Source organism: Pristiophorus japonicus, chromosome 9, assembly GCF_044704955.1.
Source record: "Pristiophorus japonicus isolate sPriJap1 chromosome 9, sPriJap1.hap1, whole genome shotgun sequence".
Lineage (NCBI taxonomy): Eukaryota > Metazoa > Chordata > Chondrichthyes > Pristiophoridae > Pristiophorus > Pristiophorus japonicus.
In genome coordinates, this window is record NC_091985.1 from 20,314,957 (window position 1) to 20,329,979 (window position 15,023).

Consider the following 15,023-nt stretch of genomic DNA (forward strand, 5'->3'; position numbering starts at 1 on the left):
GTGGGAAAGCGGGTTGTGTAGAGGACACAGAGTGGCTGCAAGGAGATTTGGATAGGTTAAGCAAATGGGCTAAGGTTTGGCAGATGGAATACAATGTCAGAAAGTGTGAGGTCATCCACCTTGGGGGAAAAAAAACAGTAAAAGGGAATATTATTTGAATGGAGAGAAATTACAACATGCTGAGGTGCAGAGGGACCTGGGGGTCCTTGTGCATGAATCCCAAAAAGTTAGTTTGCAGGTGCAGCAGGTAATCAGGACTGCGAATGAAATGTTGGCCTTCATTGCGAGAGGGAGGGAGTACAAAAGCAGGGAGGTCCTGCTGCAACTCTATAGGGTATTGGTGAGGCTGCACCTGGAGTACTGCGTGCAGTTTTGGTCACCTTGCTTAAGGAAGGATATATTGGCTTTGGAGAGGGTACAGAGACGATTCACAAGGCTTATTCCGGAGATGAGGGGGTTACCTTATGATCATAGATTGAGTAGACTGGGTCTTTACTCGTTGGAGTTCAGAAGGATGAGGCGTGATCTTATAGAAACATTTAAAATAATGAAAGGGATAGACAAGATAGAGGCAGAGAGGTTGTTTCCACTGGTAGGGGAGACTAGAACTAGGGGGCACAGCCTCAAAATACGGGGGAGCCAATTTAAAACCGAGTTGAGAAGGAATTTCTTCTCCCAGAGGGTTGTGAATCTGTGGAATTCTCTGCCCAAAGAAGCTGTTGAGGCTAGCTCATTGAATGTATTCAAATCACAGATGGATACATTTTTAACCAATAAGGGAATTAAGGGTTATGGGGAGCGGGCGGGTAAGTGGAGCTGAGTCCACGACCAGATCAGCCATGATCTTGTTGAATGGCGGAGCAGGCTCGAGGGGCTAGATGGTCTACTCCTGTTCCTTATTCTTATGTTCTTATGTTCTTTCATGAACACCGGACATCCCAAAATGCTTCACAGCTAATTAAGTACTTTTTGGAGTTTAGTTACTGTTGTAATGTAGAAAACGCGGCAGTCAATTTGCACACAGCAAGCTCCCACAAACAGCAATGAGATAATGACCATATAATCTGTCCTTTTTTACACCTATACCTGAACTCGCAGAAGATATATTCATACTGGTTTGTGCCCAATACAGCTTTGTATAATTTCCATTATATTTAAATCACTGACATTTCAATGGTTATATTTTTCTTCTCTCCTGTTGTCTGGAACAAGGCTTCTCATGGAGGAGCTGGTGAACTTTATGGAGCGTGTGCCAAAGCCACAGTCTGCCACCTACTGGAAGAATCGGGAAATGCTCAGGTACAGCGATGAGTAGAACTATTTCTGGCTAAGATTGTGCAATTTGCTATTTTGTTTTCCCTTTTATTTCTAATGAGGTTTTCCTGAGGATTTTCTGGAGCTATGTGACCAGTACAATGAATTTAACAGCTTTATTGCTGATATTAATTTTGTTTTATTTTAATTTTAACTTTTAAGTTATTGCAAGTGCATTGCGTTCTATGTCCATTTTTTAATTTCCTGGAGGGCAGGATACAATAAAATGTCACTCTGATATTGCTGTAATGAAGTGTCTGTGCAAAACTGTACAGAGTGACCCCATTAGATTCTGAGTAACTGTCCAACACAAATGGAGATACTGATTTCTATACATTATCATGTTGGGGGAGGGGGAAGAAGGATTTCCTCTGGTTTCCATGTGTTAGTAACATTATAAATGTGGCAGGAAAATTGCCCCACGTTGCTATTTCATGCGAAATTGAATAGTTGTCCAGCAGTCATAACCCAGAAATCGATGTGAAGGGTAATCATTTGGCCAAAACCAGACAGTTGCTAGTACCTTTTTAAGCTGTAACCCACAACGAATCACCACCTTTAAGAAAGAGGGGTTGAGGCCTGTAAAGTGAGCTGTAAAAGCTGTGCATCAAATCCAATTTGAGAAGGCCATTCGTCTGTGAAGAGATTCCAGCTCTGTATTGGGAAAATGCTGGAGTCCATTATTAAGGAAGCAGTAGTGGGATATTTGGAAAAGCAGGATTCAATCAAGCAGAGTCAGCATGGTTTTATGAAAGGGAAATCATGTTTGACAAATTTGCTGGAGTTTTTTCAGGATGTAACGAGCAGGGTGGATAAGGGGGAACCAGTGGATGTGGTGTATTTGTATTTCCAGAAGGCATATGATAAGGTGCCACGTAAGAGGTTACTGCACAATATAAAAGCTCACGGGGTTGTGGGTAATATATTAGCATGGATAGAGGATTGGCTAACGAACAGAAAACAGAGAGTCGGGATAAAAGGGTCATTTTCCAGTTGGCAAACAGTGACTAGTGGGATGCCGCAGGGATCGGTGCTGGGTCCGCAACTATTTACAATCTATATTAATGACTTGGATGAAGGGACTGAGTGTAATGTAGCCAAGTTTGCTGATGATGCAAAGATGGGTGGGAAAGCAAATTGTGAGAAGGACACACAAAAATCTACAAAGCAATGTAGACAGGCTAAGTGAGTGGGCAAAACTTTGGCAGATGGAGTATTATGTGGGAAAATGTGAGGTTATCAACTTTAGCAGAACAAATAGAAAAGCAAATTATAATTTAAATGGAGAAAAATTGCAAAGTGCTGCAATACAGAGAGATGTGGGGGTCCTTGTGCATGAAACACGAAGTTAGTATGCAGGTACAGCAAGTAATCAGGAAGGCAAATGGAATGTTGACCTTTATTGCAAGGGGGATAGAGTATAAAAGCAGAGAAGCCCTGCAACAACTGTACAGGGTATTGGTGAGGCCACACCTTGAGTACTGCATACAGTTTTGGTCTCTGTAGAAAAGGAAGGATATACTTGCATTGGAGGCTGTTCACTCGGTTGATTCCTGAGATGAGGGGGTTGACTGATGAGCGGTTGAGTAGGTTGGGCCTATGCACATTGGAGTTCAGAAGAATGAGAGGTGATCTTATCGAAACTTATAAGATAATGAAAGGGCTCAACAAGGTGGATGCAGAGAGAATATTTCCACTCATAGGGGAAACTAAAACTAGGGGACATAAGAACATAAGAATTAGGAACAGGAGTAGGCCATCTAACCCCTCGAGCCTGCTCCGCCATTCAATAAGATCATGGCTGATCTGGCCGTGGACTGAGCTCCACTTATCCGCCCTCTCCCCGTAACCCTTAATTCCCTTATTGGTTAAAAATCTATCTATCTGTGACTTGAACACATTCAATGAGCTAACCTCGACTGCTTCCTTGGGCAGAGAATTCCACAGATTCACAACCCTCTGGGAGAAGAAATTCCTTCTCAACTCGGTTTTAAATTGGCTCCCCCGTATTTTGAGGCTGTGCCCCCTAGTTCTAGTCTCCCCTACCAGTGGAAACAACCTCTCTGCCTCGATCTTGTCTATCCCTTTCATGATTTTAAATGTTTCTATAAGATCACCCCAATCCTTCTCAACTCCAACGGGTAAAGACCCAGTCTACTCAATCTATCATCATAAGGTAACCCCCTCATCTCCGGAATCAGCCTAGTGAATCGTCTCTGTACCCCTTCCAAAGCTAGTATATCCTTCCTTAAGTAAGGTGACCAAAACTGCACGCAGTACTCCAGGTGCGGCCTTACCAATACCCTATACAGTTGCAGCAGGACCTCCCTGCTTTTGTACTCCATCCCTCTCGCAATGAAGGCCAACATTCCATTTGCCTTCCTGATTATCTGCTGCACCTGCAAACTAACCTTTTGGAATTCATGTACAAGGACCCCCAGGTCCCTCTGCACCTCAGCATGTTGTAATTTCTCCCCATTCAAATAATATTCTCTTTTACTGTTTTTTTTTCCTCAAGGTGGATGACCTCACACTTTCCGACATTGTATTCCATCTGCCAAACCTTAGCCCATTCGCTTAACCTATCCAAATCTCCTTGCAGCCTCTCTGAGTCCTCTACACAACCCGCTTTCCCACTAATCTTAGTGCCGTCTGCAAATTTTGTAATTTTGTTGCACTACACTCTGTCCCCTCTTCCAGGTCATCTATGTATATTGTAAACAGTTGTGGTCCCAGAACCGCTCCCTGTGGCACACCACTAACCACCGATTTCCAACCCGAAAAGGACCCATTTATCCCGACTCTCTGCTTTCTGTTCGCCAGCCAATTCTCGATCCATGCTAATACATTTCCTCTGACGCCGCGTACCTCTATCTTCTGCAGTAACCTTTTGTGTGGCACCTTATCGAATGCCTTTCGGAAATCTAAATACACCACATCCATCGGTACACCTCTATCCACCATGCTCGTTATATCCTCAAAGAATTCCAGTAAATTAGTTAAACATGATTTCCCCTTCATGAATCCATGCTGCGTCTGCTTGATTGCACTATTCCTATCTCGATGTCCCGCTATTTCTTCCTTAATGATAGTTTCAAGCATTTTCCCCACTACAGATGTTAAACTAACCAGCCTATAGTTACCTGCCTTTTGTCTGCCCCCTTTTTTAAACAGAGGCGTTACATTAGCTGCTTTCCAATCCGCTGGTACCTCCCCAGAGTCCAGAGAATTTTGGTAGATTATAATGAATGCATCTGCTATAACTTCCGCCATCTCTTTTAATACCCTGGGATGCATTTCATCAGGACCAGGGGACTTGTTTACCTTCAGTCCCATTAGCCTGTCCAGCACTACCCCCACTAGTGATAGTGATTGTCTCAAGGTCCTCCCTTCCCACATTCCTGTGGCCTGCAATTTTTGGCATGGTTTTTGTGTCTTCCACTGTGAAGACCGAAGCAAAATAATTGTTTAAGGTCTCAGCCATTTCCACATTTCCCATTATTAAATCCCCCTTCTCATCTTCTAAGGGACCAACATTTACTTTAGTCACTCTTTTCCATTTTATATATCGATAAAAGCTTTTACTATCTGTTTTTATGTTTTGCGCAAGTTTACCTTCGTAATCTATCTTCCCTTTCTTTATTGCTTTTTTAATCATTCTTTGCTGTTGCTTAAAATTTTCCCAATCCTCTCGTTTCCCACTAACCTTGGCCACCTTATACGCATTGGTCTTTGATTTGATACTCTCCTTTATTTCCTTGGTTATCCACAGCTGGTTATCCCTTCTCTTGCCACCCTTTTTCACTGGAATATATTTTTGTTGCGCACTATGCAAGAGCTCCTTAAAAGTCCTCCACTGTTCCTCAATTGTGCCACCGTTTAGTCTGTGTTTCCAGTCTACTTTAGCCAACTCTGCCCTCATCCCACTGTAGTCCCCTTTGTTTAAGCATAGTACGCTCGTTTCTGATACAACTTCCTCACCCTCAATCTGTATTACAAATTCAACCATATTGTGATCACTCATTCCGAGAGGATTTTTTACTCTGAGATCTTTTATTTTTCCTGTCTCATTACACAGGACCAGATCTAAGATGGCTTGCTCCCTTGTAGGTTCTGTTGCATACTGTTCTAAGAAACAATCCCGTATGCATTCTATGAATTCCTCCTCCAGGCTACCCCGTGCGATTTGATTTTGACCAATCGATATGTAGGTTAAAATCCCCCATGACTACTGCCGTTCCTTTTTCACATGCCTCCATTATTCCCTTGATTATTGCCCGCCCCACCGTGAAGTTATTATTTGGGGGCCTATAAACTACGCCCACCAGTGACTTTTTCCCCTTACTATCTCTAATCTCCACCCACAATGATTCAACATTTTGTTCATTGGAGCCAATATCATCCCTCACATCTGCCCTGATATCATCCTTTATTAACAGAGCTACCCCACCTCCTTTCCCTTCTTGTCTATCTTTCTGAATCGTCAGATACCCCTGTATGTTTAATTCCCAGTCTTGGCCACCCTGCAACCATGTTTCTGTAATGGCCACCAAATCATAACCTTTTATAATCATTTGTGCCGTCAACTCATTTACTTTATTTCGAATGCTTCGTGCATTTAGATAGAGTGTTTTCATCCTAGTTTTTAAACCATGATTTTTAGTTTTGACCCCTCCTGCAGCCCCTTTATATTCAGTGGCCCTTTTTGTTTCTTGCCTTGGGTTTCTCTGCCCTCCACTTTTACTCATCTCCTTTCTGTCTTTTGCTTTTGTCTCCTTTTTGTTTCCCTCTGTCTCCCTGCATTGGTTCCCATCCCCCTGCCATATTAGTTTAACTCCTCCCCAACAGCACTAGCAAACACTCCCCCTAGGACATTGGTTCCGGTCCTGCCCAGGTGCAGACCGTCCGGTTTGTACATAGTCCTGAAATAAGGGGCCGCCCATTTAAAACTGAATTGAGGAGAAATTTCTTCTCTGAGGGTTGTAAATCTATGGAATTCTCTGCCCCAGAGAGCTGTGGGTCATTGAATATATTTAAGTCAAATATTTGAGCGATAAGGGAGTAAAGGGTTATGGGGAGCGGGCAGGGAAGTGGAGCTGAGTCCAGGATCAGATCAGCCATGATCTTCTTGAATGGTGGAGCAGGTTCGAGGGGCCAAATGGCTTGCTCCTGCTCCCATAACTTAGATTTGCTTTTTATGTGTATTTACAGTTGTGGGATGCATTGCCAAAATTGTGAAAAATCATTAGCACGATAGGCCGACTGTATTTATCATCATAGGCAGTCCCTCGGTATCTAGGAAGACTTGCTTCCACTCTTAAAATGAGTCCTTAGGTGGCTGAACAGTCCAATACAAGAGCCACGATCACTGTCACAGGTGGGACAGATAGTCGTTGAGGGAAAGGGTGGGTAGGACAGGTTTGCCGCACGCTCTTTCCGCTGCCTGCGCTTGATTTCTGCATGCTCTCGGCGATGAAACGCGAGTTGCTCAGCGCCCTCCCAGATGCACTTCCTCCACTTGGGGTGATCTTTTGGCCAGGGACTCCCAGATGTAGGTAGGGATGTTGCAGTTTCCGGGAAGCTTTGAGGGTGTCCTTGTAACGTTTCCTCTGCCCACCTTTAGCCCGTTTGTCATGAAGGAGTTCCGAGTCGAAAGGTTGTTTAGTAAGTGCCTATGTCAGTGTGAGATGTGAAAAATCATTAGCACTATAGGCTGACAGTATGCAGCTTGTCCTAAGCTGAGGTCCTGCATCAAAGCCTTTTTGAGCATTTCTGGTTCTTCTACTTGTCCCCGCACTTCCCACTGACCACCTCACTCCCTAATCGTGGGACGAACTAGCTTTAACTGAGTATATCCAGTATATGCGCACATAAGTGTACCTTGTCCTTACAAAGTATGTACTGCACAGAAACAGGCCGTTCAGTGTTTATGCTCTACACGAGCCTCCTCCCACCCCTCTTCATCTAACCCCATCAACATCTCTTTCTGTTCCTTTCTCCTTCATTTGGTAATCTAGCTTCCCTTTAAAAGTATCTATGCTATTCGCCCCAACTGGTCCCTGTGGTAGCGAGTTCCACACTCTTGGTTAAGAAGTTTCTCCTGAATTCCCGATTGTTATTATCCCTCTAAGTATTATCCTGCTCCTGTTTCCAGGCACTTACCTGCACCTCTAAAGGATGCTGTGGAGGTTTTGACATGGAAACGTTGTTACACAATGCCGGAAGTCAATTTGGCCCTAAGTAAGGTTCAGCTCGTAGGATACTCTCAGAAAATAGTAAGTACTTGTTTATCCTGAACTTCCTGAGTGAGGGAAGCAAAACGTCGAGAATGCAGAGCAAAGTTGTCAGCAGTTGAAAGAGAAAAGTTGGGTTAACATTTTAGGTGAGACCCTTCAACTCAGGATTTTGCTTTTGATTTTTGATTTCCAGTATTTGTAGCTTTTTTTGTTTTTTCTATTAGTTCTACTTCGTGAGTGACAGACGTGTGTGTGTGTGTGTGTAAGATATTCATTCTGTCCTTTATTTTTTTATATTTGCATTGTAAATTCCCATGTCAACATTTATAATGTGCACTGCATGTGTAAACTTGTGACGCTGCAATTACACCATCCCACCAATGACGTTGCTGCAGCACTTCCACGACAGTTTCCAGTATCAATGTGGATATAGAAATTTATAATGGGAAGAGATGACAGGAAGTGCGTGCAGATGCAAGATGTTTATATATCTGCAGGAGACTATCTAAATCAACTTTCAATTGATTTCAAGTATAGCAAAAAAATACATTTTAATTGATATTCTGAATAGGAATGAGGGGCACAAGGTATAATTTCTGATCTGTGCCGAGTTAAGTGATCACTGCCAGAATACAATTGGCCTCCGTATCCCGACACGAGGGAAGGAGAAGCAAATCAGACAAGTTCTAGTTGCTGATCACTATCCAATGAGGTCTGCTGGAAAGTGTGTGTATGTGGACTTCAGATGAGGACATCTGTGAAGATCCCATGGTGGAATAGCCTGTCTTGGTTCACAGGGTAACTGGTCATTACTTTCAGAAAGTGGGACGGGGGCAGGTGTAAGAGAGAAATTTAGGAACGGGAATAGATTACTTTTTAAAAATAACTTTTTAAAATGCTGTTAGTTGAATTCTTTATTTTTCTGTGGAATATCAGGAGCTCTTTGGTGCAGTACAGATCACTCCGCTCAGCTCGGGCTACTGCCTGGGCAGCTCTAATTGGATCATCCAGTCGCACTATGAGAAAGTGGCCTACGTGTCTGGGTCCTCGCTGCTCACCACTCATCCACAGGTAACTTAAAAACTGAATGCGTGAATGTAAGCTGCAGTCAATACTCTTTCAGCCCGTAGTACAGTTAACTTGAGTTCAATAAGGTGGAACAACAGCGGCATCCTTCAGCCAGCTTGTATATACCGCCCACCCCTTCCTGTTCCCTCAGCCTCACCATAAGTGCAGTGCCCTGAAAAACACCAACGTACATTTATGTCGCACCTTTAGCATAAGTGAGATGTCCCCAGCCAATTCACAAGTTGGGGTCCCACCCCATTGTAGGGTATTCCTAAATTTCTGGGTCCAGGTCTGAAAAAACAGCCTGAAATCTGCAGATCTCCTTTTTTAATTTATGTATTTCAGATACTTTGAAGTAACGGGCACTCTGAAAACAACAAATTGTATTTATATAGCGCCTTTAACATAGCAAAACGTCCCAAGACATTGAACAAGAGCATTATCAATAAAAACATTTTTGGCACCAAGCCACAGAAGTAGGTATCAGGACAGATGACCAAAAGCTTGGTCAAAGATGTAGGGTTTTTTTAATCGCATAATACCCTCCTGTGAAGCGCCTTGGGACGTTTCACTGTTAAAGGCGCTATATAAATACAAGTTGTTGTTTTAAGGAGCATCTTAAAGGAGAAAATGTTAAGAAAGGTAGATACATTCACAAAGGGAGTCGGCAAGTAATCAGTTGAATTATTTTCGTTTAGACTTTAAAATTCACACGGGTTCTCAAAGTTAAATGCAGCCGGTTCATAAGAAGATAAGAAATGGGAGCAGGAGTAAGCCACACAGCCCCTTGAGCCTGCTTCGCCATTTGATACTATCATGGCTGATCCGATCATGGATTTAGGGCCACTTCCCTGCCCGCTCCCCATAACCCCTTATTTCCTTATCATTTAATAAACTGTCTATTTCTGTCTTAAATTTATTCAATGTCCCAGCTTCCACAACTCTGAGGCAGCGAATTCCACAAATTTACAACCCTCAGAGAAGAAATTCCTCCTCATCTCAGCTTTAAATGGGCGGCCCCTTATTCTAAGATTATGCCCCCTAGTTCTAGTCTCCCCTATCACTGGAAACATCCTCTCTGCATCCACCTTGTCAAGCCCCCTTATAATCTTGTATGTTTCGATAGAAACAGAGAAAATAGGTGCAGGAGTAGGCCATTCAGGCCTTCGAGCCTACACCGCCATTCAATAAGATCATGGCTGATCATTCCCTCAGTACCCCTTTCCTGCTTTCTCTCCATACCCCTTGATCCCCTTAGCCGTAAGGGCCATAGCTAACTCCCTCTTGAATATATCCAATGAACTGGCATCAACAACTCTCTGCGGCAGGGAATTCCACGGATTAACAACTCTGAAGAAGTTTCTTCTCATCTCAGTCCTAAATGGCCTATCCCTTATCCTAAGACGATGTCCCCTGGTTCTGGACTTCCCCAACATCGGGATCATTCTTCCCACATCTAACCTGTCCAGTCCCGTCAGAATCTTATATGTTTCTATGAGATCCCCTCTCATCCTTCTAAACTCCAGTGAATAAAGGCCCAGTTGATCCAGTCTCTCCTCATATGACAGTCCAGCAATCCCTGGAATCAGTCTGGTGAACCTTCGCTGAACTCCCTCAATAGCAAGAACGTCCTTCCTCAGATTAGGAGACCAAAACTGAACACAATATTCCAGGTGAGGCCTCACTAAGGCCCTGTACAATTGAAGTAAGACCTCCCTGCTCCTATACTCAAATCTCCTAGTTATGAAGGCCAACATGCCATTTGCCGCCTTCACCGCCTGCTGTACCTGCATGCCAACTTTCAATGAGTGATGAACCATGACACCCAGGTCTCGTTGCACCTCCCCTTTTTCTAATCTGCCGCCATTCAGCTAATATTCTGCCTTCATGTTTTTGCCTCCAAAATGGATAACCTCCCATTTATCCACATTATACTGCATCTGCCATGCATTTGCCCACTCACCTAACCTGTCAAAGTCACCCTGCAGCCTCTTAGCGTCCCCCTCACAGCTCACACCGCCATCCAGTTTAGTGTCATCTGCAAACTTGGAGATATTACACTCAATTCCTTCATCCAAATCGTTAATGTAAACATAGAAACATAGAAAATAGGTGCAAGAGTAGGCTATTCGGCCCTTTGAGCCTGCACCGCCATTCAATGACTTCATGGCTGAACATGAAACTTCAGTACCCCATTCCTGCTTTCTCTTGATCCCCCTAGTAGTGAGGACTACATCAAACTCCTTTTTGTATATATTTAGTGAATTGGCCTCAACAACTTTCTGTGGTAGAGAATTCCGCAGGTTCACCACTCTCTGGGTGAAGAAGTTTCTCCTCATCTCAGTCCTAAATGGCTTAACCCTTATTCTTAGACTGGGACCCCTGGTTCTGGACTTCCCCAACATTGGGAACATTCTTCCTGCATCTAACCTGTCTAAACCCATCAGAATTTTAAACATTTCTATGAGATCCCCTCTCATTATTCTGAACTCCAGTGAATACAAGCCCAGTTGATCCAGTCTTTCTTGATATGTCAGTCCCGCCATCCCAGGAATCAGTCTGGTGAACCTTCGCTGCACTCCCTCAATAGCAAGAATGTCCTTCCTCAAGTTAGGAGACCAAATCTGTACACAATACTCCAGGTGTTAGTGGCCTCACCAAGGCCCTATACAACTGTAGTAACACCTCCCTGCCCCTGTACTCAAATCCCCTCGCTATGAAGGCCAACATGCCATTTGCTTTCTTAACCGCCTGCTGTACCTGCATGCCAACCTTCAATGACTGATGTACCATGACACCCAGGTCTCGTTGCACCTCCCCTTTTCCTAATCTGTCACCATTCAGATAATGGTCTGTGTCTCTGTTTTTACCACCAAAGTGGATAACCTCACATTTATCCACATTATTCTTCATCTGCCATGCATTTGCCCACTCCCCTAACCTATCCAAGTCACTCTGCAGCCTCATAGCATCTTCCTCGCAGCTCACACTGCCACCCAACTTAGTGTCATCCGCAAATTTGGAGATACTACATTTAATCCCCTCGTCTAAATCATTAATGTATACTGCAAAGTGCTGGGGTCCCAGCACTGAGCCCTGCGGTACTCCACTAGTCACTGCCTGCCATTCTGAAAAGGACCCGTTTATCCCGATTCTCTGCTTCCTGTCTGCCAACCAATTCTCTATCCACGTCAGTACATTACCCCCAATACCATGTGCTTTGATTTTGCACAGCAATCTCTTGCGCAGGACCTTGTCAAAAGCCTTTTGAAAGTCCAAATACACCACATCCACTGGTTCTCCCTTGTCCACTCTGCTAGTTACATCCTCAAAAAATTCCAGAAGATTCGTCAGGCATGATTTCCCTTTTATAAATCCATGCTGACTTGGACCGATCCTGTCACTGCTTTCCAAATGCGCTGCTATTTCATCCTAAATGATTGATTCCACATTTTCCCCACTACTGATGTCAGGCTAACCGGTCGAGAATTACCCATTTTCTCTCTCCCTTCTTTTTTAAAAAGTGGTGTTACATTAGCTACACTCCAGTCCATAGGAACTGATCCAGAGTCGATAGACTGTTGGAAAATGATGACCAATGCATCCACTATTTCTAGGGCCACTTCCTTAAGTACTCTGGGATGCAGACTATCAGGCCCCGGGGATTTATCGGCCTTCAATCCCATCAATTTCCCTAACACAATTTCCTGCCCAATAAGAATATCCTTCAGTTCCTCCTTCTCACTACACCCACTATCCCCTAGTACATTCGGAAGGTTATTTGTGTCTTCCTTCGTGAAGACAGAACCGAAGTATTTGTTCAATTGGTCTGCCATTTCTTTGTTCCCCATTATAAATTCACCTGAATCCGACTGCAAGGGACCTATGTTTGTCTTCACTAATCTTTTACTCTTCACATATTTATAGAAGCTTTTGCAGTCAGTTTTATATTCCCTGCAAGCTTCCTCTCGTACTCTATTTTCCCCCTTTTAATTAAACCCTTAGTCCGCCTCTGTTGAATTCTAAATTTCTCCCAGTCCTCAGGTTTGTTACTTTTTCTAGCCAATTTATGTGCCTCTTCCTTGGTTTTAACACTATCCTTAATTTGCCTTGTTAGCCATGGTTGAGCCACCTTCCCAGTTTTATTTTTACTCCAGACAGGGATGTACAATTGCTGAAGTTCATCCATGTAATCTTTAAATGTTTGCCATTGCTTATCCACTGTCAACCCTTTAAGTATCCTTTGCCAGTCTATTCTAGCCAATTCACGCCTCATACCGTCGAAGTTACCTTTCCTTAAGTTCAGGACCCTAGTTTCCAAATTAACTGTGTCACTCTCCATCTTAATAAAGAATTCTACCATGTTATGGTCACTCTTCCCCAAGGGGCCTCGCACAACAAGCATGCTAATTAGTCCCTTCTCATTACACATCACCCAGTCTAGGATGGCCAGCTCTCTAGTTGGTTTCTCGACATATTGGTCTAGAAAACCATCCCTAATACACTCCAGGAAATCCTCCTCCACCGCATTACTACCAGTTTGGTTAGCCCAATCAATATGTAGATTAAAGTCGCCCATGATAACTGCTGTACCTTTATTCACACATCCCTTATTTCTTGTTTGATGCTGTCCCCAACCTCACTACTACTGTTTGGTGGTCTGCACAACTCCCACTAGCGTTTTCTGCCCTTTGGTATTCCGCAGCTCCACCCATACCGATTCCACATCATCCAGGCTAATGTCCCTCCTTACTTTTGCATTAATTTCCTCTTTGACCAGCAACGCCACCCCGCCTGCTTTTCCTCTCTACCTTCATCCCCCTAGTAGCAAGGACTTCATCTAACTCCCTTTTGAATATATTTAGTGCATTGACAGTCATTTTCCAACATTCCATTGACTCTGGATCAGTTCCTATCGAGTGGAGGATAGCCAATGTAACCCCACTTTTTAAAAAAGGAGGGAGAGAGAAAACAGGGAATTATAGACCGGTCAGCCTGACCTCAGTAGTGGGTAAAATGATGGAATCAATTATTAAGGATGTCATAGCAGCGCATTTGGAAAAAGGTGACATGATGGGTCCAAGTCAGCATGGATTTGTGAAAGGGAAATCATGCTTGACAAATCTTCTGGAATTTTTTGAGGATGTTTCCAGTAAAGTGGACAAGGGAGAACCAGTTGATGTGGTATATTTGGACTTTCAGAAGGCTTTCGACAAGGTCCAACACAAGAGATTAATGTGCAAAGTTAAAGCACATGGGATTGGGGGTAGTGTGCTGACGTGGATTGAGAACTGGTTGTCAGACAGGAAGCAAAGAGTAGGAGTAAATGGGTACTTTTCAGAATGGCAGGCAGTGACTAGTGGGGTACCGCAAGGTTCTGTGCTGGGGCCCCAGCTGTTTACATTGTACATTAATGATTTAGACGAGGGGATTAAATGTAGTATCTCCAAATTTGCGGATGACACTAAATTGGGTGGCAGTGTGAGCTGCGAGGAGGATGCTATGAGGCTGCAGAGTGACTTGGATAGGTTAGGTGAGTGGGCAAATGCATGGCAGATGAATTATAATGTGGATAAATGTGAGGTTATCCACTTTGGTGGTAAAAACAGAGAGACAGACTATTATCTGAATGGTGACAGATTAGGAAAAGGGGAGGTGCAACGAGACCTGGGTGTCATGGTACATCAGTCATTGAAGGTTGGCATGCAGGTACAGCAGGCGGTTAAGAAAGCAAATGGCATGTTGGCCTTCATAGCGAGGGGATTTGAGTACAGGGGCAGGGAGGTGTTACTACAGTTGTACAGGGCCTTGGTGAGGCCACACCTGGAGTATTGTGTACAGTTTTGGTCTCCTAACTTGAGGAAGGACATTCTTGCTATTGAGGGAGTGCAGCGAAGATTCACCAGACTGATTCCTGGGATGGTGGGACTGACTTATCAAGAAAGACTGGATCAACTGGGCTTGTATTCACTGGAGTTCAGAAGAATGAAAGGGGACCTCATAGAAACGTTTAAAATTCTGACGGATTTAGACAGGTTAGATGCAGGAAGAATGTTCCCAATGTTGGGGAAGTCCAGAACCAGGGGTCACAGTCTAAGGATAAGGGGTAAGCCATTTAGGACCGAGATGAGGAGAAACTTCTTCACCCAGAGAGTGGTGAACCTGTGGAATTCTCGACCACAGAAAGTAGTTGAGGCCAATTCACTAAATATATTCAAAAGGGAGTTAGATGAAGTCCTTGCTACTAGGGGGATCAAGGGGTATGGCGAGAAAGCAGGAAGGGGGTACTGAAGTTGCATGTTCAGCCATGAACTCATTGAATGGCGGTGCAGGCTAGAAGGGCTGAATTGCCTACTCCTGCACCTATTTTCTATGTTTCTATGTTATCCTTCCTAAATGTTGAAT

At 43.8% G+C, this 15,023-nt stretch overlaps 2 protein-coding genes across 8 annotated transcripts in view; one reads left to right on the plus strand and one right to left on the minus strand.

The window, feature by feature from the left end:
• LOC139272955 (homeobox-containing protein 1-like) overlaps nucleotides 1–15,023 on the minus strand; it is a 178,000-nt gene that overhangs the window by 125,511 nt on the left and 37,466 nt on the right. The gene's annotated exons all lie outside the window — the stretch shown is intronic.
• Nucleotides 1–15,023, plus strand: part of ints9 (integrator complex subunit 9) — a 66,626-nt gene that overhangs the window by 32,516 nt on the left and 19,087 nt on the right. For both annotated transcript variants that reach the window (XM_070889122.1, XM_070889121.1), the window contains exons 6-8: nucleotides 1,213–1,299; nucleotides 7,469–7,589; nucleotides 8,487–8,621. In XM_070889122.1, coding sequence (XP_070745223.1) covers nucleotides 1,213–1,299; nucleotides 7,469–7,589; nucleotides 8,487–8,621 — 343 coding nt within the window. The remainder of the gene's footprint in view (nucleotides 1–1,212; nucleotides 1,300–7,468; nucleotides 7,590–8,486; nucleotides 8,622–15,023) is intronic.